At 33.7% G+C, this 25,109-nt stretch overlaps 5 protein-coding genes across 5 annotated transcripts; 2 read left to right on the forward strand and 3 right to left on the reverse strand.

Moving 5' to 3' along the window:
- Positions 1-306: 306 nt before the first annotated feature.
- On the reverse strand, positions 307-2,242 carry LOC125816882 (amidophosphoribosyltransferase, chloroplastic). Its single transcript, XM_049496529.1, has one exon. The coding sequence runs from the start codon at positions 2,120-2,122 to the stop codon at positions 377-379; it is 1,746 nt and encodes a 581-aa protein (XP_049352486.1). The 5' UTR covers positions 2,123-2,242; the 3' UTR covers positions 307-376.
- Positions 2,243-6,658: 4,416 nt separating this feature from the next.
- LOC125816895 (peptidyl-prolyl cis-trans isomerase Pin1-like) lies at positions 6,659-9,845 on the reverse strand. Its single transcript, XM_049496563.1, has 2 exons — positions 9,493-9,845; positions 6,659-6,998 (listed from the first exon to the last, which is right to left on the reverse strand). Exons 1-2 carry the CDS (start codon positions 9,722-9,724, stop codon positions 6,874-6,876), a joined length of 357 nt encoding a protein of 118 aa, XP_049352520.1. The 5' UTR covers positions 9,725-9,845; the 3' UTR covers positions 6,659-6,873.
- A 1,620-nt stretch (positions 9,846-11,465) lies between these two features.
- LOC125816915 (uncharacterized) lies at positions 11,466-14,064 on the forward strand. The gene is made up of 3 exons (XM_049496580.1): positions 11,466-11,615; positions 11,796-11,861; positions 13,763-14,064. Exons 1-3 carry the CDS (start codon positions 11,568-11,570, stop codon positions 13,808-13,810), a joined length of 162 nt encoding a protein of 53 aa, XP_049352537.1. The 5' UTR covers positions 11,466-11,567; the 3' UTR covers positions 13,811-14,064.
- Positions 14,065-14,578: 514 nt separating this feature from the next.
- LOC125816892 (probable ribosome-binding factor A, chloroplastic) lies at positions 14,579-18,710 on the reverse strand. Its single transcript, XM_049496540.1, has 4 exons — positions 18,261-18,710; positions 16,158-16,331; positions 15,081-15,292; positions 14,579-14,736 (listed from the first exon to the last, which is right to left on the reverse strand). Exons 1-3 carry the CDS (start codon positions 18,612-18,614, stop codon positions 15,143-15,145), a joined length of 678 nt encoding a protein of 225 aa, XP_049352497.1. The 5' UTR covers positions 18,615-18,710; the 3' UTR covers positions 14,579-14,736; positions 15,081-15,142.
- Positions 18,711-21,194: 2,484 nt separating this feature from the next.
- On the forward strand, positions 21,195-21,727 carry LOC125816894 (auxin-induced protein 10A5-like). Its single transcript, XM_049496562.1, has one exon. The coding sequence runs from the start codon at positions 21,195-21,197 to the stop codon at positions 21,648-21,650; it is 456 nt and encodes a 151-aa protein (XP_049352519.1). The 3' UTR covers positions 21,651-21,727.
- Positions 21,728-25,109: the final 3,382 nt, after the last annotated feature.

Genomic DNA, 25,109 nt, shown 5'->3' on the forward strand with positions numbered 1-25,109 from the left:
AAGACATGTATGTTATAAAGCAGACCACTTTAGACATAAATATGGATACTGTCAATTCATAGTTGTTTACACAACTCGAACTTAACCAGTCACGCCTAAGTTTCCCTTCTTGTTAGGTTGCTTGAATATTTTGCCTAATTGTTCAGGTCCATTTATGGTTATTTCTTCTGTGAACAGTAATGATGTATTTGGCAAATCAAATACTATGGTCCAATAATTAACGATTCTGATTAGTTGATAATCTGATGTAACATCCCAAATACAAGTACAGAAGAATGACTTGGAGGGGGAGAAAAAAGGAAACTTAAAAGGCATTGAATTTTCTATAGTTAAAGCATGAAAAATCCAAAGCAAAAACTAAAGCAACATGTAAAATTTAACTGGTTCTAACTTCATTCAAGATGGTCTTCTTCTGAACTTTACTACTTCCTGGTAGCCAACCACCATCAATGGAGTCCATATCCCCACTTAATCCATCATCCATGAAGTCCCCAATCCTTTTAACTTTGCCTGTTGGCTCGACGGGATAGTTTCCTGAAAAACAAGCATAGCAATAACTTTTAGAATCACTGCCTAACAACTTATTCAAGCTCTCAATTGGGAGAAAGGCTAGTGAATCCGATCCAATGTACTCCCTAATCTCCTCCACACTCATTTTGTTAGATATCAACTCCTCTGCGCTAGGAGTGTCCACTCCATAATAACAAGAAGCTATAATCGGAGGGCTTGCAATTCTCATATGAACTTCTTTTGCCCCTGCCTCCTTTAACAGCCTCACAATCTTGGACGAGGTTGTCCCTCTAACGATCGAATCATCCACAACCACAACTCTTTTCCCCTCCAACACTGCCCTAACTGGTGAGAGCTTGAGTTTCACTCCGAAATCCCTAATCTTCTGCGATGGCTCAATGAATGTCCTACCAACATAGTGCGACCTTATCAAACCTTGTTGAAATGGAACCCCTGCTTTAGCAGCATAACCAAGTGCTGCCACAACACCTGAATCAGGAACAGCTATCACAACATCACATTCCACTGGAGCTTCAGTAGCTAGAATTTCCCCGAAAGCACGCCTAGACTCATACACAGACCTTCCAAACACCACTGAATTAGGCAAGGCAAAGTAAATATGCTCAAATATACAAGATTTACGCTCGGGATGAGGCATCAAACAAATAGATTGAACCCCTTCTTTATCCACCACAACAACCTCACCAGGAAGAACCTCCCTTTCATAAGTAGCCTCAATCAAATCCAAAGCACACGTCTCCGACGCAAAAACGACAGCACCATTACTTCTCCTACCCATAACCAATGGCCTAAATCCATAAGGATCCCTAACAGCAACCAACTTATCCTCAGTAGCAAACACCATAGAATAAGCACCCTCAATCTTTTCACAAGCCTCAACAATCCTCAAAAGAAAAGGCCTTGCCTTTGATATAGCAATAAGATGGAGAACCACCTCAGTATCAGAACTAGTATTGAAAATTGAGCCATTCTCTTCAAGCTCACCACGAAGTTGTTTGTAATTCACTAAATTCCCATTATGGGCAACACCAACTGACCCAAATCTATAACTAGCAACAAAAGGTTGAACATTTTTCAACATAGATGAACCAGCAGTAGAGTACCTTACATGACCAATAGCCAAATCGCCAGGGAGTTGGTCAAGTTTCGATTCACTAAACACATCAGAAACCAACCCAACACCTGTAATAGACTTGAGAACGTTATCATTAACGCAAACAATGCCGGCGCCTTCTTGGCCACGGTGTTGAAGCGCGTGAAGGGCTAAATAGCAAAGACGAGAAGCTTCAGAGTCACCGTAAATACCCACAACGCCGCACTCTTCACGGGGTTTATCGTCATCATCGAAATAGGAATCAAAAGAACGGCCATCCGGGTTGGGTTTGGACGAAACGACGTCAGTTAATGGGTTCTTGGAGGCGGCAGTGATGAGAGTTCTGTGATGGTGGTGATAGGGTTTTGGGAGGGTTTTAGCGGCTAAAGATAAGAGCTTTTGGGATGGAGAGGAAAAGGGTTTGTCGAGGGATGATGAAAGATGAGACTTGTTGGTGACGGCAGCGGAAGAGGCGGTAGATACGGCGGCGGCGGCCATGGGTGGCGATGAAGAGAAAACAGGGGAAAAAAGGAAATAAGGGCTATGTGAATAGCCAAAGAAGGTGGTTTAGGTTTTGGCCCTTTTATTGCTTCATGTGATGTGAATATCACGTGTGGTGACAATGGGTCTCAAAAATTTAAGGGAAATATTAATTTGCAATTCACAAATTTGTACAAATAATATAAGTATAAATTATGAAAAAACTGATATATATTATCCTATAAATGATAAAAAAAAAAAAAAAAAAACTAGTAGAGTACATGTATTACAAATGTCGATGTAATTCTAACACGAAGGCATAGACGCATAGTTTTACTTTTTTTCTGGTTTTCACTCTGTGTTCGGAGCTCACATTGAAATTATAATTAAATTTATATCGCGCACTGTTAAATTAGGTCTTGGGCCTAACTCACACCCCAAAAGTTAGCTCAAAGCGAGGAGGATTGCCTAAGCCTTATAAGGAGTTCACTCATCTCATTAACCACCGATGTGAGACTTTTGTCATTCTTTAACACCCCACCTCACGCCCAGTGCTTAGCATCTGGTGCGTGGGCAATTTTTGATTTTGGGGGTCCCAACATCGGGTGAGACGATCCCTGCTCTGATACCATGTTAAATTAGGTCTTGGGCCTAACTCACACTCCAAAAGCTAGCTCAAAGGGAGGAGGATTGCCTAAGCCAGTCCATTCAGAGATGACGCGCTCCAACAAGATTTTCTCTATACTCAAGGCTCGAACTTAAAACTATTCATGCATCACAATCCATATTGATACCACATAGTTATATTATACTATACTATATTATATAGTTGTTTTTAACAAAAGGCGAAATTAACTCGTAATAAGCTTTCGGCGATTTTTGTTTTTGGCTAAATTATCAATTTAGATTCTCGAGATGGCTTTTGCCTAAAGTGTAGTAGTAATAACAAAATTCGATAGGAGTATTGGGAGTCCCACTAAATTCAACTTGTGTTGAAAAAAATTGCTTTTCGAGATGAAGTATTTACGTATTAAAAATGATTTAAATTTCAAAGTTAAAATACTTCTAATTAAAAATAAATGGTAAACTCGTTATTCTATTTTTAAAAAACTAGATTTCTAACTTTAAAATTATTATTTTTTACTTATTTATTTTATCAAATCAATTCTAAAAAATGCATTTTTAATACTTCCTTTGTCCAACAATAGTTGTCCACTATTGACTTTGGCACACCCCTTAAAAAACTATAAATAGAAAGGAAATTTTACTATATCACCTTTTGAATATACTCCCTCCGTCCCATTTTATATGTCATTCATTTCTATAAATAGTTGGTTCATAATTCTTGTCATTTCATAAAATCAATGCATAAATTAGCATATTGTTCCTTTTTTACCATAGTGAGTTATTAGCATTGAAAACATACATTTGACCAACTTAGAAAAATTAAGTAAATGATTCATGTTCACTGGTTAAATTAATTCATATTCATTGATTGAAAACTTGAGTTCCAAAAAAATTAAATAAGGGTAGAAGGGTAAAGTTACATCATTTTTTAATGCAAGTGCAAAGTAAAAATGTGACATATAAAATGGGACGGGGGGAGTAATAAATACAATGTCTTGAAAAATGTAATAGGGAAATGACCATAATTAATGATAAGGATAAATTAGAAACTAAGTGTAAAATTATTCATGAATTTCATAAAATAGACAAATATTGTTGGACATCTATTTTTAGTATAATGAACAAGTATTGTTGGACGAAGGGAGTACTAATTTCTCAAACTTTTCCCCCTCAAAATACGTTTGTGACACTTTATTTCACGTGTCTAATAGTAACCCCCCTCCCCCCTCTCTCATTTTGTGTTAAAATTAAAGTTTGATATTCTTTCATTTTTATCTCAATTAAATTTATTTTACTCAATGATCTGAGTAGGAGTTTTCCCTTTCTTTTAGAAGTTGGAATACTTTTGGAAAATATGGTTTTTCTTCTATATTTGTGATTGTAAAATATACTCCAATTGAAAGTAGGAAGAAAAAAAGTGTGGGAAACGAATTTTTTGATGGGGACTACTGCTAGGAATCAGAATGATTTACTATTTCTTGTTAAAACTAATTAATATGTTTTGATTCCGTAATGATGTGAAATTACCATAAAGTAATGTTAATGGTCACAAAAATAGCTATGATTCTATTTGTTTATTTTATTTAATCAACTTATAATTTTGAAGAGACATATAATCCAAGTTTAGAAGAAAGCAGCTATAAACATTGACTTTTGAATTCCCAAAAAGTCGAGTATTATTTTTGTTGACTTGAATTTATCAAACTTACTTTTAAAAAATAGGCATGACAATTGACAAGTTTTGAGATTAATCACATATCCTTCTCATAGTACAGTCATTGTAGGTGATGCATATTGGAATGCTTCTCTATCCTTGAACAGGTTAATGAAATTAAAGCAGAAAAAGAGAGCGGAGGGTCACAGGTCCAAAAAAAAACTTATCATATCCGATGTTTATAATAAACTATATTATTGTTAGATGATAAATTGAAGTAGGAGTACGCAAAAGTGCGTAATGAGTTTTATCATTTATGCATAATAGACGTGAGTTTGATTTCCGCATCTCCTTCCTCCGTCCTCTATGTAATTAATTATATTTTCTTTATTTGTGTGTTTCAAGGGTTAATCAGAGACAACTTCTCTAGTAGAGGTAAGAATGTATACACACCATCTTCACTCTATCCACATATGAAATTATACTCAATTTATTATTGTATTCAAAATCTTTAATCAAGTGTGACTATTTAACAATTTTACATTCTATTAAAATCATTTATCAAACGAAAAAGAAATGTTATTCAACCCCTATGCATTTAGTGACAATTACAATTTAAAAAAATCACTCAAAATTTGACAATTTTTGGTCAAAGTTGCAAGTTGGGATAGGAAGGAAATACGCCGTCCACATTTTGTTCAAACAACTTTCAACCAATGGATAAGAATAGAACACAACACAGTATTCAATCAACATTACAAGACGTAATTGCATCAACTTGACAATGAGCACATACCACTGACCACCAATGAAATTGGCTTATAAATTTATGGACCAGGAAAAAAAGGCCAATCCACATACATACATACCACCCAATCTGGTCCACAAAGATTCCATATTAAAAAAATAAAAATAAATTAATAATGGTATGTAAGTTAACTTGTACGCTAATTCATCGAGTACATACTATCTCATTCTAGTAAAATCAGGATTTTCATTAAGCAATTCAAAATATAAAATAGACATATGAAGAAGTCCAACATGCAATGTATAACCCATCGGTGGCCCCCTTAACTTGACACGAACTTTCACTTAGGCATCTCAAGTGGACGATGTTCATTTTAGACACCTCATGTAGGGTCTCGCTGTGTCATTTTGACACTTTTTGCTGACTAAGCACAGTACGTGTGCTACACGAATTTTGAGCGCGTCAGAGACTTTTTTTGTAAATATTTTCTTCTCCTTCTTCTTCCTTGCTTTCTCCCTTCCATCTTCCCCACCTTCTACCATCCTCCATCACCACACAACTTTTTAAAAAAATTCTACAATATTTTACTAGGTTACACTCTTTGATTCTTCCATCTTCTTTGAAAATCGAATTTGCATCTTGATTCATATTCAAAAACAAAATCGATTTCAAGGGAACAAAAAAAGAAATCAAGTTCTTTCAAATGGAAAAACTGATTTACATTCTTACCTTCTCCATTGAAAATTAAATTGATTTCAAGGAATAAAAAAGAAATAAAGAACAACCTCCAATGAAAAAAAAGAAATTTATTTTACATATCCTTCATTGTAAATCCCAATCGTAGTAGCACAAGAAATCATCTTCTTTTAAATGTCATATAAAAACTTTTCGATTTGGTATGATTTCTCTTATTCTCCAAAACGTATTTTACTTTGTAAACTAACCTATGTTCTTGCCTTTTTGATGGAGAAGAACAGATGAAGGGGAAGGAGGCGCAAGAAGAAGAAGAAGAAAAGAGGTGGGGGCATGGGGTTTGGGATCTAGAAGAAAGAAAAAAAGAAAGAAAAATTGAGATTTTTAAAAATAAAATAAAATTTCCACGTGTCACATACCAATTCGTTTATTTTTCCACGTAAGAGGCGTCTGGATGTCCGCACTTAAAATGCGGTTTTGAAAATATAAAAAAGTGTCAAAATGACACAATGAGGTTTGACATAAGGTGCTTAAAATGAACAAAGTCTAGTTAAAGTGTCCAAGTGAAAGTTGGTGCCAAGTTTAGGAGGCCTCCAATGGGTTAGCCCTTATTTTTTTTAACTTTGTATATTTAGTGTAATCATCAACCAAAGCCGGTTCAGGCATAGCTATGCGGTAACTTTCACTGGAGCTTAAGCAGATGAAAAAAATCGTCTAATATTTTACTCTTGCAGGAATTCGAACCTTGGTTTACAAGACTTGCTGTAATTTAGAAGACCTTATAGAGGTTGCAATCAGTCACGAGGTAATTGAATTTAGAGGGTGCCACATGTTAAGAAACTCTCAACACATGGATTAAAACGTCTATAAACATCAAGCATCTGGAGTTGTATTTGACTGATAATACAATCAAAATATATAATTTTGTTGCTGCAATACAACACAAACGTGGGAAGGGTAGTCTTTGAAACACCAAAATTAATAAATAAAAAAAAACGTTACAACTTGCAATTGCTCTTGAATCTGTAGATACTTTCTCCACCAATGTTAACCGGTTCTCAGAATTATGTGAGCACCACTGTCAGTATCAATGATGTCACTGATCTCACCAACCTCCAGTGCATAAGTTGCAACTTCAAAAGGTTTCTGCATCTGCCCTCGACCAAATGGACCTGCAAATGAAATGAGCTTATTAAGCATTCACCAATTCACCTTTCAGGATGCTAGAAATGATACCAAAATGCCATTAAACAAGATGAAAAACTCTACTATATCCACAGACCACAAAGATACGTCTCCATCTTTTCCCTTTGCAGGGTCAATATATTACTACAATTGGAAATTCCCTTCTTCAGTTAAATACAGTAACGATAACCACCCACACCTTCTTCATTGGAAAAAAGTAGAGAGTCCCCCACCTTTGAAGATGCCAGAAGTGACACCAACGCTTAGGCTTTTAGCCTTCAGCAGAGATAGAGACTTGGAGATGTTTACAGAAAAAGAAGCACAGAAGATAGTGAAGGTAAGGAGCAGTGCCTCTACATTAGTTATTTTCTCATTTTTTGATTGGTAAAAGAAAAAATGCTCGTATATTAGCTTTATGATGTTGACAATCCAAGAGTTAGCACAGAAGATTGACATCAATATCCAACATAACCACTAAAATAAAAGGCAGTTTTTAACCAGAAGTATACATTGAAATTGAATGATAAATTTAGGCATAAAAAGCTTTAGAAGAATCAGAGTTTACAAACTAACAAGATTCATAGCACAAAACAATGAGATAGCTGAACAAGAATAAAATATGGCAAGAGTATAATAATCTACTAAATATAAACATGCTATGATATTAAAATAAAATAGCAATTAGGGAGGATATTTTGAAAGTAAACCTCCGTAATTGTAGCAAAACAACATTATTAGAGACACAAAATAAGAATGCAGATATTAGATCATTGACCAACCACTCCAGCAAAACCAACAGAGCTCAATAAACAACAATTATATGAAGCTATAGAAAATTTCGTCACATGGGACTCAGCTCAAGTGATAGAAACTCATAAAAACCACACACTATTCAGAAAATGATCTGGCTTTAATCCATTGAACATTTACATTTGAAAATCAGAGATTTTATTACAATTGGAGCACCATAAAAATAATGCAAGTTACTTGATACCAATACTAAAGGTTTTTTCTTCATTCTTTCTACTGAAACGAGCTTATAGGATATATTATTTTCCTAATGTTCTTACACTGTTTAATGTGATAACTAACAGCTCAATCTGCTATCAAGAAACAGAGAACCACAGGAATGTGCAGAAAAGGTTTGAACAAGATTGAGCAGGTTTATGCACCACTTTTATTTAACAGTGAATAATTTTGATCACCCAGTTTTAGTAAAACTGATTTACTAGTTTTTGTGAGGTGAGAGGGGATTGCATCTTCAAGTTGTAGCCACTATTAATCAGTGTCGACAACACAAAGGGAAAAAGGAGAATAAGAAGAAAAAAAGAAGTTGATTAGTGTCAAATCTGGTGCACCACCTGTCCATATTCCTAATCTATGACAAATAACGAGCGTAAATGCATGCTGCTGAAAGCATATTATTTATCAAGACAAGTAGGGGATAAGCACAGATCTGTCTGCTTCTATCACTGATTATTACCAAATGACCTCAGACTGCAAGAAAATCTTTTTTCAAGGTAGAGAAGTCTTGATAGTTTATCAAAACTTTCACCTAAAAAGCAGCTGTTTAGTGAATTTTCGCAGGACCAGAAACTAGTGCTTCGATCCTAATTACAAATAACTAAATGAAGAAACAAAAGACTAGTGCTTTGGTGAACTCATTTAACGGCAATAAATGATTAGCAGATTTCTTCTTCGTAACTTGCTTACAGTCCATTCCAGAAAAGATGCTATACAAATGATTTGACATATAAAGGTGCATCTACTAACCAATTGGTAGATGCACAAAAGAGGCGGGAGGGGAGATTGCATGTGCAGCTCAAGACTTCAAGCAAATGGATAGACATATTCACTTGATAAATGCAGCAAGAACATGGTGAAACATCAATTTAATTTAAATCCAATTCCATAACAGAACTCCAAATTTCCAAGTATTCACAAGTCTTTTGTCCTGAGAAGTTGTCTCCAAATAGTAACAAATATAAGCTTATTCAATAACTAGCCTCCAGTTTCCTAAACTTCAATACTTTCTCTAGATCTTTTCTGGAGTTTGCCTTTATCGAAGTAAGTAAATTGAATAGCTACTCCAATGAGTTAAGAACGAGCTAATATTCAAGACACTTTGCTTTCAAGCAGATCACAGTCGAAGCAAATTACTAGTTAAACCCTATCAAAACCCAGCATAATCATCTTTTGATAATTGATATACCACTCAATTTGTTAAAATTATGTACATGCATCCAAATTTACCGTACTACTCTATTCAAGTCCATCTGATACCAAATCCTAACTTGTATTCTAAAGCAAATTAGCCTTATTCTACAACCAGAAAATCCTTTAAATCTCAGATCTTATCCCTAAAAAATCCGTACAAATCTCGAACCAAGATGAAAACAACTCATAACAATAACACTGGATTAATTAATATAAGCATAATAATCATTGAAAACAATAAACTGCAGTAGATGAAGGAAGTACCTAGATCGCCACCGCGTTTGGCAGAGCTGCAATCAGAGAAGCGAGAAGCAACATCTTTGAACTTGGACTTGCCGGAGATGATGTCATCACGAAAGGATTTGAGCTGGGAAACGGCGGCGTCTCTGGTGGTGTTAGAGATGATGCGACCTTCTGGATCTTTCCATGAAGATTTACGCCTAGATCCTTCGTGTTTGATGAGTATGTGGGATGCCCTCACTTGGTTCGACGCCATTTTTTTCCAGATTCCTTTCTCCTACACCCTATCGCCGATGATCTCTCAACTCAGTAGTGGAGTGGGTGAGAGTGAATCTAATACTCGCTGATTCGTCTTTTACAAGTCAGCGTTAGATTTTTAATTAATTTTAATCACTTTTGTCAAAGTAATAATGAAAATTAATCGAGTCATCGTTAAATTTTTAATTTAATTTTAATCAGTTTTGTCAAAGTAATAATGAAACATAATTGAATTTACGCAAATAATCGATCGAATTTGCTCCTTATATTTTGATTATTATACACATAAAATAAAATACATGCACTAAGACATATAGAGATACTTCTCAATGAGTATTTTTAGTATAACCGATTATATGAATGATTATTTAAATTATTTTTTTCAAAAAAAAAGTAAGTTCTCTCCGTTAGTTAGTAGTACTTGAGTAAATTATAATTTAATATTTTGTGATTTGATTTAATATATTTAAATTTTAGTTATTTAGATAGATTTTTTTTTATTTCCTTGCTATTGAATGATTATAACATTTTGAAGTATTAACCTTTTACCATTTTAACATTTGTGTATATATTGAACTCATTTTATTATCTTGTATTTAAGGGTAAGATACTTTTAAAAAAAAATCTAAACATAATATATTTTCTACAAAAGAGATCAAAACATACATTTTAATTAATTAAATATTAATAATATTGTGTTATATATCATAAGGATAATAATTGGAATCCACTATAATTGAGGGACCAAGTATACTGTTATCGTTTTTAAAAATTATATTAATTAAAAAATGATTAAGTAGATAATGGAGTACTATTAGATGAATTATTATTCACCCTCATATCAAGAAGTATTTTATAAAACTAATCATTTTATGTTACTCCATTAAATAGGAGTAAAAGTAATAAAAATAAACAAAAAAGGCCTTGCTTTCATGTCAAGGCTAAGGGCGTGTTTGGTATGAAGGAAAATGTTTTTCAGGAAAGCAAGTTGATTTTTGACTTATTTTCTCATGTTTGGTTGGTAAGTAGAAATTTTTTTTTAGTGTTTGACTTATGAATAAAAAATATTTTTGAGAAATATCTTTTATTTTAACTAGAGTAGAAAATAATTTTTGAAATTGAAAATATTTTTTAAAAATAAACTTAATTTTTTTTTTGGGGTGGGGGCTAGTAGGGGGGGTGGGGTGGGTGGGGGGGGGGTGCCGGGGGTGCGTAGGAGTGAAAAAAATTAAATTTTGAAATTGAAAATATTTTTGAAAAACAAACTTAAAAATTATTTTTTGGGGGTGGGGGGCTGGTAGGGGGTGCGTGGGTGGGGGGTCGAGGGTAGGGGTGAAAAAATGAAATTTTGAAATTGAAAATATTTTTTTGGGAGGGGTGGGGGTAGGGGTGAAGGTGGGGTAAAAATTGAATTTAAAAATAAGTTTTAAATTTATTTATTTATTTGGAGGGGTGGTTGGGGGGCTGGTTTGAGGGTAGGAACAAAATAAATTGATTTTTTCAACAAAAAAGTAATTGTAATTTGAAGTTGGAAGAGAGATTTGGAAAATGTTTTCCTTAAGTTTTGAAGAGAAGTCATTTTCCTTAAATTTGAGAAAAATGAGTTGATTTGAAAAACATTTAACCCAACCAAACATGAGAAAATTGGAAAACATTTTCCTTCATACCAAACACACAAAAGGGAAATAGACATTGTGAGGATTCACTAGGCGGGCGCACAGCCAATCACAGCTCACACGATATAACCCAATTATCGTTTGTTGGTAGAGTTGAGGGTTTGTGAAATTCTAATTTTTAGGGCTTAAAAGAGATCTTGAAGCTCTCTACTTGTGAAGTCAACAATGGCGCCTCTTCCCGGACCTTACTCTGGAACCAGTACCCTTGCTCTGGTAAAACCATTTTCCTTCTTTCTTCAATGCTTCGATCTCATGTACTCATTAATCATCCTTTGGATTTGTCTTAAGAATCATATTGGTGAGAGTATTACAGGGAAATAGATCTGAATAGAGTGAATTAGATTGATGCTTATGTGATTGATTGATTGATCGATTTAATTGTTTTTGGGGCAGGTGGCTCGTACTTCAGCATTCACATTTGGACTTGTCTATGGTAGCATGAAGCTCAAGTATCTCAAGGTATTTTCCTTTCTCCCCACTATATATTGGCAATTTTGGACAGGAAATAGAATGGATTGCTGCTTGTTTTTGTAGATTCCCAGTTATTTATTTGTAATTTTTGATAGGAAAATGAATGAGTTTTTGCTTGATTTGTAGTTTACCCACTTTTTATGGTAATTTTGGATAGGAAAAAGAATGCATTTTGCTTGATTTTGTAGACTACTCTGTGTGAATTGTTCATTTGCTATGTTTGTTCAACGTCTTGAAGCTGTAATTCTTTGCTTTAGCAGTCAATTTTTTAGCTGTCAGAATTTTAGATGTTAGTTTGAACTTCTCAAATTATTCTATCTAATTGTTAGAGATACTAGCAGATTTTTACTAATTGAACTATTGTAAAAGCAAGCTGAATTGCAAAATTAGATGAGATGAAAGAAAGCCATTGTAGTTGGTGGGGAACTATCTGATAACCGCTCAATGTGCATAGCACAAATATTAACTATATTTCTTCAAGAGTACCTGATTGACTTCCATGAGATGAATTTGGATTCAGAAGCAGAAAGGAGATACATGAATTTATGTTCTCATAGCCTGTATGATGTTGATACAAACTGAATTAGAGGCGCAAATTCAGTCTTATGCTTTAACGTGGAAGATAAGTAGAGCAGTTTGTTGGCTTAGGATGTAAATGTTTCTTTATATAAAAGAAAGACTATAGTGCATACTTAGTTGCACCCCATTGGCTTGCAAGAACTGAATGGTAACAGCTAGTTCTTCCTCTTCAAGTATGGTAGATCCTGTTTTATCTATTTATCTAGTCCGTCACCTTATCTCAAAAGAGAAGTTTTACTAGAAATGATATTTATCTTTATGAGTTGTCTAATTTAGATCTAGGGTGTAATTTGCTTATTCAATGCAACATACTCATCACCACATCTTTCATCTCATGTGCAAAAGATGAAAGTTACGGAGATGAGTATGGTGCATTGGATGTGTGGCCATGCCATGAATGATATTAGAAATGAAAAGATCTGGGATAAGTTTGGAGAGACCTTAGTGAAAGACAAGATGCATGAAGCAAGGCTGAGATGATGTCAGCATGTGAAGAGGAAATGTAAAAATGTTCCAGTGCGGAGGTGTGAGAGGTTGGCTATAGATGGTTTCAGGAGAGGTAAAGGCAGGTCGAAAAAAGTATTTGGGGGAGGTGATTAGATTGGACATGGTGCGATTTCAACGTATAGAGGATATGACCTTAGATAGGAGGTTGTGGAGGACATGGATTAGGGTGGACGGTTAGTAGGTAGTAGAGTGTTATCTCACCTATCTTTCCATACTAGTAGTCGTAGTATTACTGATGGAGTTTCTTGTCCTTCGATGTTTGTTGTTTTATTGCACTTCGATTATCGTATTATTTTGGTGTAGTTATGTTCTTTTTAGAATGCTTTTGACACCTTTTTTCTTCATTCTTTTCTTCTTCTTCTTTGAACTGAGGGTCTATTGGAAACTACCTCTCTACCTCCTAAGGTAGGGGTAAGGTCTGCATATACTCTACCCCTCCCATACCCCGCTTGTGGAATTACATTGGTATTTTGTTGGTGGTGGTGGTTGTGCAGTTTGCTCATTGCGATGGACCTTCTTCAGGATACATGAGCACCCCGAAATCCTTCATCCATTCACATTGAGTGTTGGGATGTGTTTGGAATTTTTTTCTAGTCACGTAATGTCAAAATCCTCTTTGAAATTTGCATGGATAATATTTCAGACGACTTGTGCCTCAAATTTCCACAGTGCTCTGTGTATCAAGTGCACATATTTAGACTTCTCAACCAAAGAATTCCGCATTGTTTTAGTACGAGCTAATATGCCTTTGTCATTCCGTGTAGACTATCTCTGTAACCTCCTTTCCATCTTATTTATTTCAGGCTAAAGCCAAGTCTCACCAGAAAGCTGAAGCTAAGGCACATCACTGATAGAGAGCAGTATGCTGCATTTGCTGTCTGATAAAAATAATATATGACAATCACATTATATCAATTTTCATTATGGCCTGTTGCTTAGGACCATCATTTTCGACTTGTAACTGTTCAATTTTGTATTCAAGAGTTGTCAAATGTTTTTACGGTCCAATGATATATTGGTGGTCCAATTTTGAGGGATTATATTGGACAAACAGGGAAAAAGTTGGCATTGATCTGCTAGCATAATAATCTTCTTGTTGCATCAATTAATTCAGGAAAAAGCTTTTTTAGTTTGTGTTTGTTCGACCAATGATGAAGATATGCAAACTTGTTGTCTTGATGACCTGTGTTCAAGTTCTCTTTTTCCTGTCGGGTGAATAGTGAATGGATGTCTCGTTGTTCCTTCCTTTGTTTTTAGTTCTTTAATCATGTAATGGATTTTGACCACCACTTTAATCTATCATGGAGAAGGCAATTAATGCAGCATATAGTCCCTACACAGTAGCAATACATCCTGGAAACATAATATTCAACACAAAATATATGCATGGAAGTTTTGCTTATGAAGGAATCCTTAAATCTATTGTTCACCATCACTTGTACGTTGTAACAAGAAGAATCTGCTACCCAGGTCATCCAGAACAAACTTTCAGACGAAAATTTCTAATTACTATTCATATAGTTATCCCTTTTTTTCAATTTCTTCCCAGTAATAGATGAGACCAGCTGATAAACTTGTATAATTTGAAATGGAGAGGCAAAGCCAGACTTGTCCATGGAAGGCCAAGTACTACTCTAACTGATTCGTTCATCAGACACGAATTATACAAGAAACAGGAAAATAAACTAGCTAGACAGTTCGGACCAGGGTTCAATAAGGTTTCCACAATTTGGGAATTGCGCAAATGTTCTTTGCATGCTGAGGAAACACCTTCACCCTGAAAATGAAATAGCAGTCATTAGGTTCTTGTAAAATTGTATGTAGCAATAAGCTCACTCAATGCAACGCAATTGAGAAAAATGAACGTGGATAACTTCTGGGGAAGTGATGTTAATGTTCTGCCAATGTTTACTTCTTGTTCTTATAAAGATTGTGTAAGCTACACCCTATATGAGCGTTGTTTGATGGACAAGGTAGTTCAAGTACTAACATGAGCTGAAAAGCACAACATTGCTATTCACTGACAATAAAAAGGCAAAATTTGTGTAGCCTAAGCAACACAGGAAACAGAGTGTTGTGTTCACTCTAAAATGTGCTGAACTTTATAAGCATGTGGCTTACCATTATGCAACACATCTTTTGTCTAGTCACAGAGTCGATGTAGTTTAGATCGCACTAGAAAGCTATTTCACATAAATAATGCCTTCATCATCAGGGTCGTCACCCTCCCAGTCCCCATCATCATCGCTTTCAGATGATCCATCATTGGCAGATCCCGATGGTGAATCCTTATTTTCATTCTCATCCTTAATCCTGTCCAATATAGCAAGTACCTGCAAGAATTGGCTCAACCTTAAGCATGACCTAAAAGTACATTCAGGGACTGTAAAGTAGTAATCTGCCAGAAAAAAAGCAAAGCAATCACACAGTTGTAATCTACTTCAGATTCAGTAGCCATGCTAGCAATAGAAGACAGCCTTATAACTGCAACATTTCAGAAAAGGGCTTATGCTTTAATCAGTCTTGACTCTCAAGAATATATTCTACTGTGAAAAGCCATATAAGTCATTTTTTTTCTTGTATACAGAGTAATGTTGATTAAGCAAGATCATCACTAGATCAACTTGCAAATGCAAGAAACAGTTTTCTTTGAAAGATCAGTGAAGAATAAAAATGGGCATTGAGGCCAATAACTTCACTCTTCTTTAATTAGTGACCAATTCCTTATAGGTTTTGTTGGACAATATAATATTTTTTTCCTTTTATTTCCCATCCAAGAGATTAATATGGTAATTAGTCAAGTTTTACTTGCTGCCCAGTGCAAATTTTAAGTCATAACTCGATATGCGAAATGCTCCAGACCAGTGTTTAACGAGCATCTGATACGTTCAAGATACAAGTCATTTTGGTGTGCTGTCAATGAACTTGGCCATCATTTGAGTAGGGGCAAGTCAGAGATAAAGGTAAACCTCATTATTGAGAGATTTGGTTGCAAAACAAAATTATGGAAGGAGAATCATAAAAGGCTTAGTCGCCAGGAAACAACAGCACAGCCTTGCAAAAAAGGAGAGAAACTCAAGAAAGTGCAAAGAGGGTTATCGCAATGTAGTCATAAATAACAACAAACCCCCACCCCCCCACCCCCCAAAAAAAAAACCCAATCAATTCTCTAATAAGACATAGATTAGAATTACTCACCCTGCTTCCTCGTTCAAGGGACTCATCTTCAATGAAACGAATCTCAGGAGTCAGTCGCAACTTCATTCGCCTCCCTAGCTCACTCCTTACATATTTTGCTTTTGACTTCAAGCCCGTCAAAGCAACTTCCTTTCCTCTTTCGTCTCCAAATACGGAGACATAGACCTTAACAACCTACAGCAGCACAGAATTTTCCTAAGAGTCCAAATGGGAATATGACAGATCACAGGAATCATCCTTGAAGATCAAAGAAGTTATCATTTATAGAAATGAGAGATTATTTTCTTTGTTGTCTAGTACTACTTCAATTCTTTGGTCAAATAAAGAAAGAAGGAAATCCTCATAATTTATATATACATCTAGAGAGAGAGAGAGAGAGAACCTGCACATGCACACATAAACAACCCATATGCAGTAGTAAGATTGTGACAGCTAGATAGTAACAGTGAATATGAAGTTGATATCTTATTTCTGATTGCCAACAGCAGACATCAATTTACATAGCCACATATATTAGAGGCACATATGACAACTTTATCCTGAGAAAGATAAAATTTGAGATTGGATCTTCTTGTTAGTTGCAACTGAATGGTGATAGGGATTTGATCACTTCTTGGCGAATCATACCCTCAAATTCAAACTAAGTCAATTCTACCCTAGGGGGAAAGTAACCATGACCTTATCCTGCTAATGAATTACATACGTCTTATTCAATATTTGATGTTTTCTTGTTTCTTTACACTCACATCTACCTTTCAAACCATAAAACCATCCTTAACTTGTGTAGTCTGTTTAAAGAAACATCCTTCAGCATATGTAAACAATTCATCCATGTCAATCCAGATATCAGGATCAGTAGCGGGAGACAACCCCAACTAAATATCAGCGTTAAGCTGGTAACATTCTATAGAGAAGGAGGCTGAGCATTGGAATTGCTTTTGTTTAAAGAGGGGGAAAGAAATAAAGAAGGGGGATGATTGTCTGTTTTCCAATGCCCATGAGGCGCAACTATGCTTTTTGTTTCAGGGGCTTTATACGGTCAAAACTCTACACCAATTTTGCTCCTGTGTGCTTGATTAGAATGAAGTATGAACTCATTGAGATTAACTTTTTCAAAACAGCCAGATGCTATATATGCACTCTTGTTTTTCAGCAGTTATGTTGCAGAGCTGATTAATCAACCATCAGAATACTCGATTTTACATTCAGAGTGAAAAAGAGGAACAAAACAATGGAGCAGTGAGGCAGAATGTAGTGAGATAGTGGCATATCAAATACAAGAAAAATCAGATCTCTATAACGGCAATAATAATCTCCATTATTCCAAGTACCTAAAACCATATAAACAGATCATTCACCTAACTGGTCCTTCCTTGCTTGGTACATCGGAAAAATAAATATCAGATAGCTGTAATCGACTACTTCAGTTTCTAAAGTAATTCAGAATGAACTAAATTAAGGAACAGAATTACAATAATAACATAAGAACATGTATATCTGCTGCAAGGATTATGCATAGAGTTCATGATGTGATTAAGACTATGACTTCCGTTACAGAGGGCCAAAGATAAAGCTTTTAGCTTGCTATTCAACCAAGATATCGACTGAGTTCAGAGAAAAAACATACGCTGCTCTAAGTTTGACACTAACTCAACAGCATTTTTAACAAGAAAAAGAACATTTATCACAAATTCCCTCCAACGAAAACCTCTTCTATGCACTTTTGTCCTCCTTATTTCATAGTCCATTTTATTGATAAACAGATAATTTACTAACAACTCCTGTTATGTAAGCTTAGAAAAACATAGCCAGTCTCAAACATAATAAAAAGGAAAGAGATAACAGTCAAAAACACACTGAACTATCACAGTACACTTTTTCACGACTTTCACACCTCAAACTCTCTTTTTTCATTATTGACAATTGACTAAAAAAGAAATGTCCTAATAGATTGATGGCCAGTTAAATGATAACATATGGCTGCTGAGATGCAAATGCAATTGCTGTGATAGTGCTACTACCATTATCAAGATTCCGCAAGGAAATTCAAGTGACTCGAGCCAAAATTAAGCTAAAACTAACATCAATTCAAAAGAAATGAACCTGCAAATCGGTTGAAACTTCAACATCGCTAATAGTGGTAAGCGAAGAAAGGTATCGATCCGCACCGAGAGCAGCTTCAGGAAGAACAGCGTACTGTAACACCTTATCCGTAAGTAACATATCGGAAAGCTCTCTTCGTATCTGTTTAGCCACCATTTTAACTCGTCGAGGATTCGCCATACATCTAATGAACCTATGATTTACACTCCTACTGTTGGTTTTCAACTCCCGCGAGTCGAATTGCCGGAGATTGATATGCTTCGCCGGCGATAAACTCATTGTTGCCGGAAAAAGACATTGTGTGGACGGCGGGAGAGGACGTAAACGTGGAATTTGGATTACGAGGTTCTGCATTACAGAGCTCTTCGGGTAATCGGGTTGTAGAGATGACCCAGCTGAGAGGAACCGACCGGTTTATTTAGAATATCCGTTTGCGTAAGGGTGTTTCTGGAATTAAGTGCAATAATTATCTTCTTATAATCTTATCTTCGTACTCAAAATGGGCATATTTTTTCCCGGGCTTTTTTTCCTTCTCAACGAACCCATCAAACGTTTGAGACAAAATAATTTAGTCACCGGATTTAGAATCAATCAACTATAATAATGTATTATCATTTTGTTATCAGATAAAATAATTTAGTTACTGGATTTAGAATCAATAACAACTATAATATCGTATTATCATTTTGTTACCACGTTTGAGATTTTTATAAATCTTTTATAAACTAAGTCCGTTAAATTTTAAAAAAGAGAACTTTTGCAAATAACCACTATAATAAACTTTAATTATGCTCCATAGCTATAATTTGCATATTTACAAGCTGTAGCTATAGTTTAAGCTGTCTCGTTTGTATAATTCGTGGATTTGTATAATTCGCCGATACATTTGTATAATTCTGTTATTTTGTATAATCTCGAAATAACAAATTTATACAATTACAAACATAAGAAGTGCAAACAATTATACAAATTCTGAATTATACAAAAGTTATACAAATTATATTATACAAATTCTGAATTATACAAACGTGCGAATTATACAAAACTAAAAAATTGAGTCGCGTAATTATAGCTAAAAGTAGGCCACAAATTGTAATTAAAAGCAAACTATAGTTATGTTAACTAATTAACTAATATATGCTTGTTTATACGGATAATTTTCCCTTAAAATAGATATAAACCCTTAAGGTCGTTTGATACAGTGGCAGAAGTGGAGCTACACCTTAACAAGGGTGGGCAGATACAAAACCTTCTTCAGAAATTTGTTGTGAGTATATATTTTAAATATCAATATTTTCCGTTATATACTAGTTGTTGGACATAGTAAAGAAAGATAGCTCAGTGGTTATGATTATTTAAATTTACTTTGGAGGCCTAGATTCAAGCCTAGACTTCGCTGTTTTATCAATGAAAAAAAGAGAGTATAGAAATGGTGAAAATCTTGATGAAAACTCTGGCTCCACCACATTGGAGGAGGTCACTATTCAAGATAGTATAAATTTATATAATAAATTAATACAATTAACGAATAATGAATAATATCAATTTAATTTCAGAATAATTTAGTCCGTTTATCAAAATGACACATTTCTTTAGGGTAAGGATCTAGTGGATTTCATGGACTTTGGGCCGTGTTACAACTCAGTGGCCGTATGGTAGATAGTCCATTAAATTGGATTGGGCCACAACTGATCCATATACATTTTTATCAATTTTTTTTTTTTCTGTTTTAATTTAGGAATTTAATCTAATAGGAGAGGTGATAAATCTGTGAAAAAAGATAACATAAATCATAATACTTTATTTTCTGTTTTTTTCCCCAGTTTGATGAGGTGATTGATTAGAAAAACATGTATGCCATAAATGGAAATTAATTAGTCAATTATCTGAGTAATTACATGTGGTTAGATGCATTATATATGCAGGGCCCCATAAAATATTCCTCAAATCTTTACTATTTTCATTTTTTAGTGTAGGATTACAGGAACAGAAAGATCTTTGATAGACAAGAGATCTTCTAATAATTTGGTTCAATAACTGATTTAATTTTTAAAAGAAGAACAGTAAGGGATGTAAGGTGAAATTAGTTGTATTAAATTTAAGCTTATTTAGTTAGTTAATCTGTTAATTATTCGTATCAAATCCTGAAAATTTGATTCTCATTATATTTCATAAGGGATCTATTCTCTCTCATTGATAAATCTAAAACTACCATTGACATTTCAAAATATTTTATTTAAACAAATTATTGAAGGGATCAACATTTCTAAAAATGCAAACACATAATAAATGAGTATAGTTTACATAATAAATGAATATAATTTTCAAAATATAGAGAGTACTATTTTTTGATAAAAATATCTTTAAAATATTAATGTATTCAAATTTAAACAACCATTTAATACCAAATATTTGCAACTCCTAATCCATTTTTGTTGAGTATTAAACTTTTTACTTGTTATTTTTAAAATTTTAATTCATGTTTGACTGAGCTTTCTATTTTTTCCTTGTTATATTTTGTTTCCGATACCAATTAATTAGTACTGGATAAACGCCTGTTGAAAAGGTAAATATATTACTAACAAGCAAGAGTTTTACCATTTCAAAGATCCAAATAATCACATTTATCTTATCTTATCTTTCAATTAAATAAATAAAAAAGATTTCATATTTAGTTGTAATGTGGGGTCGACAACGGCAACTAAGCATAATCACTTTTTCTCTGCCCACCACATGGGCATGTGTAATATCCTCAACTATTAAGGACAATTTCGTCTTTTCATTTATTCAGTCTATATAAGATACCCTTATTAAGAACCAATTCTCATATACTTTTTCATATTAAACAAACAATAAAACTCTCTTTTTACTCAACTCCCTCCCTCCATTCTTTCTTCTACACATTAATTAGTTGTATTTGATTATTGGAGATCGATGTCGCCTGAGATCGGAAAATTCAACAGGATTCGTTGCATTGTAAGGATCAGTCAGATGCTTCGACAATGGAAGAAAAGAGCTATATCTTCTTCATCTAGACGCATAGCTTCTGATATACCTGCCGGACACGTAGCGATCTCGGTAGGCAGTAATTGCCGGAGATTCGTGGTGCGAGCAAAGTATTTGAATCATCCGATTTTCAGGAAGCTACTGAGTCAAGCGGAGGAAGAATATGGTTTCTCTAACCATGGCACTTTGGCTATACCTTGCGATGAGTTTTTATTCGAGGAGATCCTTAGGTTCGTCTCTCGATCTGGATCCAGTAATTGGAATTGTTCGTTAAATATCGATGATTTTCAGAAATCATGCCATGCAAGGTACAGGAATAGTATGGAGAATTTTGGTGAATCTCGAGCGTTACTGGGTGGATCTACTGAAAAATCAGTGTGTTAAAAAAACATTTGAGTTTAATTTTAGGAGTAGAAAATTTGTGATGTTGCAGATGGAGATGGCGAAAAAAGAATTGAGTCATCCCGAAATGTACGTTTTGCTGACAGACTCCAGATTATAAAGAGTGTCTGTTACGTGAGAGTTACAGGAATCGAATTGATCACCAACAAAGTGAAAGTTCAAGTGGCGACTAATGGAGCTATGAAAATTACCTAATTATATGTTATTCTTTTCTGAAATTTACCTTATACGTATTTTTTTTCTTTGTTCAAGAAAAAGTTGTAAAATTTAATTAAGTAATTGATATATTACTCTTGAAGATTTTCATTTTGTATATTTTTTTTTTGTGATGGAAAAGTATGAGATTTGGCTTTTGATTTGATGATAGATAGCGAGCATCGAAGAGAATAATGTTGAATGGCGTGAATATTCTTAGATGTCAATGTATCACTCGATGTGATTTGGGCGGTTAGTGGTCCTTCGTGAGTGGTGGTCCTTATCGTTGTTTGAGTGTTAATTCACGCTCAAAATTTCACCGTAAATCTTACTCGTTGTGCTGTGATTCTTCTAGTGGAGTCTCACATAGACACTTAAAAAATGTTACTCATTTAATTTCATGATTTTGGAAAATATTTGTGTTGCACTATGGAAGAGGGAAGAATAATAGCACAAAACATCAAAACTTTGGGTTATCTTATCAAAATAGAACTTAATTAAGACAAATCATAATTGACTCTGATTGTGTGAATTTCATATTCAACTTTATAACCAATAGAAGCATGATTTATTATAAGTATTTTTACATATTTTATTTGAATCGAGAGCCTGTTGAAAACAATCTTACATTAGGTATATTAATATTGTTGACCGCTAACATAGGATTTATTGATTTATACGAATACATAAGACATGATAATAATTGTAAGTATTAGAAAAAGCAAAATTTGTGTAACGAGGACGAGTCATGGAGTACTTAAGTGAGTTGAAAATGAGGTAATTAAGCAATATTAATGGTGAATATGTAAATCACTTTAGCTTTTTCAGCACTTATTGGGTGGGAACTTTACCTTCTTGTTTTTCCATTTGCCAATTTTTACACTTTTACTCATCTTCTCACACATGCTGTCATGCACTAAGATATAATGAGTAATAAAAAAAGCCAAAGCCAAAGGTGAATTTTTTTTATTTTAAAAAAGTACTTTTAATTCGTTGGTTATTATTATATTCGATATACAATTATAATTCAAGGCCCAAGCTCATGAAACTATTGCACAGATTTATTTTTTGGATCAAATCTCAAAAGCACGCGTACTATATAGATTTATGTTATGCCAATTATTTTTTTTAAAACCTTTTCTCCCATACACATTTATTGTACAACTTTAGAAGTTAGTATACAAATAAAATTACTTAAATTAGCCATAATAAAAACAATCTAATGTGGCATGCTTCAATGGTCAATATCACTATTTTTTTATATTTTCAGAATTTTCAATTTTTACCTTCATTGTCTGTTCAAAAATATGTTTAAAAATTTATTCTATTCCCTCATTATGAGCCTTCATAACATTTATTTCTTCCAAAAGTAATGATACAATGACTATAAATGTACAATAACTAAAAAGGAAACATTAATTTTGCTTAGTTTAATTTGATTAAGTTACTGCTAAATCGACAGTAACTAAAATCAACCAAAAAAATAATGTTAATTTGAGTATAGCATTAACTTAAAAAGGAACGTGAATTTTGCTTAATTTAATTAAACGACAGTAACTAAAACTAACCAAAAAAATAACGTTAATTTGAGTATAGCATTACCTTAAAAAGGAACGTGAATTTTGCTTAATTTAATTAAATTAAATTACTGCTAAAATTGGAGGTAACTAAAACTAACCAAAAAGGAACATTAATTTGATTAGCGTAAGTTTTCTAATACGAAAAATAACTAATGACTAAAAATTAGCACTAATTAAGAGATATTAATTTTCTTAATTGTGAAACTAATGATTAGTTGTAAGTTTTCTTCCTATCCGTTTTTTCATCAACAATTTCTTTATTTTCAATTATATTAATTAGTATGTATTAATCTTTGACTAATTAGATTTTAATTAATTTTGTGTCTTTTCATATTCTATATTTTTGTACTATATATAGATTGGAAGTGTATTTTTTTTTTCTTCATGTAGTAGCTTGCTTACTATATTTGTTTTTAACTAGATTGTTAGTTTAACATTTTTTTTCTTCAGAGTTGGTCATTATAATAGACATGATTTGATGATAAGGAATAAGATTTGAAGAATGTGAAATGTGATTTATTTCAAGACAAAAGGTGAATTGATTTATAATTTTTCACTTTTCACTAGGGGTGTGCAAAAACCGAACCGAAAAAAGTGTTATTGGTTTATTGCTATTGGGTTATTGGGTTAGCGGTTTCTTAATGGTTTTATAAAAATAATCATCAGGTTATCGGTTTGATATTGGTTTTCAATATTGGGTTATTGGGTAAACCGATAACCCATTAAGAGTTAAGACTATTGTAATTTACTACTTTTACATATACATACATATTAGTAAATATTAATCTCAATATCTTAATAGTTATGTCTTTGTAATTTAGCCATCAATTCATACTTCACTGTGACTTTTAGTTTACAACTTTACATTATACAAATCGTCAAAACCTAAAGTAAGAACCATATTCCGCTTGATTTCTCTTTGTGTTACACATGTATAGTTCTTTTCATGTTTGTTATTATTATTTCTATTTTATGAGCTTTTGTAAAGTTACATTATTGTCTTGTCGTGTCAAATTTATTAGAGAAATCATATATTTATTTTATAAGCATTTTCTTATTGGTTAAACCGAAAACCGAACCGTTAAGCGATAAACCGAAAAGCGATAAAAAATTATCTTATTGGTTCGTTATTGGTTTAGCGTATTTAAAAATCGAAAACTGATAATACATAAAACTGAACCGAACTGACCGATGCACACTCCTACTTTTCACATATGAAACTCATATGACACCAATTAAATTCTCTTTGGTATGTTCAATCTCTTATTTGACTTCTTGATCATCTTAATTCTCATAATGTATTGTGAAATTATGTATGTTGAAGTTTTTTTTTTTGTTGATAGAATGTGTTTGGCAAGTGGACTAACTAATGTGGAATACAAAGTCATCCATGAGACAAAGAACAAATTGAGATGCTTGATGAGAAAATTTGTGGAGGAAAACTAGGGATTCACGTACAAGTAGGAGTTGAGAATTTATCTCGATAGTAATCATAAATTTTCACAATATTTTGTTACATTAGATGTTTGTATGACAATTACAGGACACCTCTTACTCGGTGAAGTTATTCCTAAATTAGAAGATCAATCATTATCTCTATTGTCACCATAGAAGTGTGCTAAATGAGTCTAGAAAGCATAATTATGCAAGTTTTTCATAGAGATGC

The sequence above is a fragment of the Solanum verrucosum genome, unplaced genomic scaffold, assembly GCF_900185275.1.
Source record: "Solanum verrucosum unplaced genomic scaffold, falcon-dt-bn FXZP01000261.1, whole genome shotgun sequence".
NCBI lineage: Eukaryota > Viridiplantae > Streptophyta > Magnoliopsida > Solanales > Solanaceae > Solanum > Solanum verrucosum.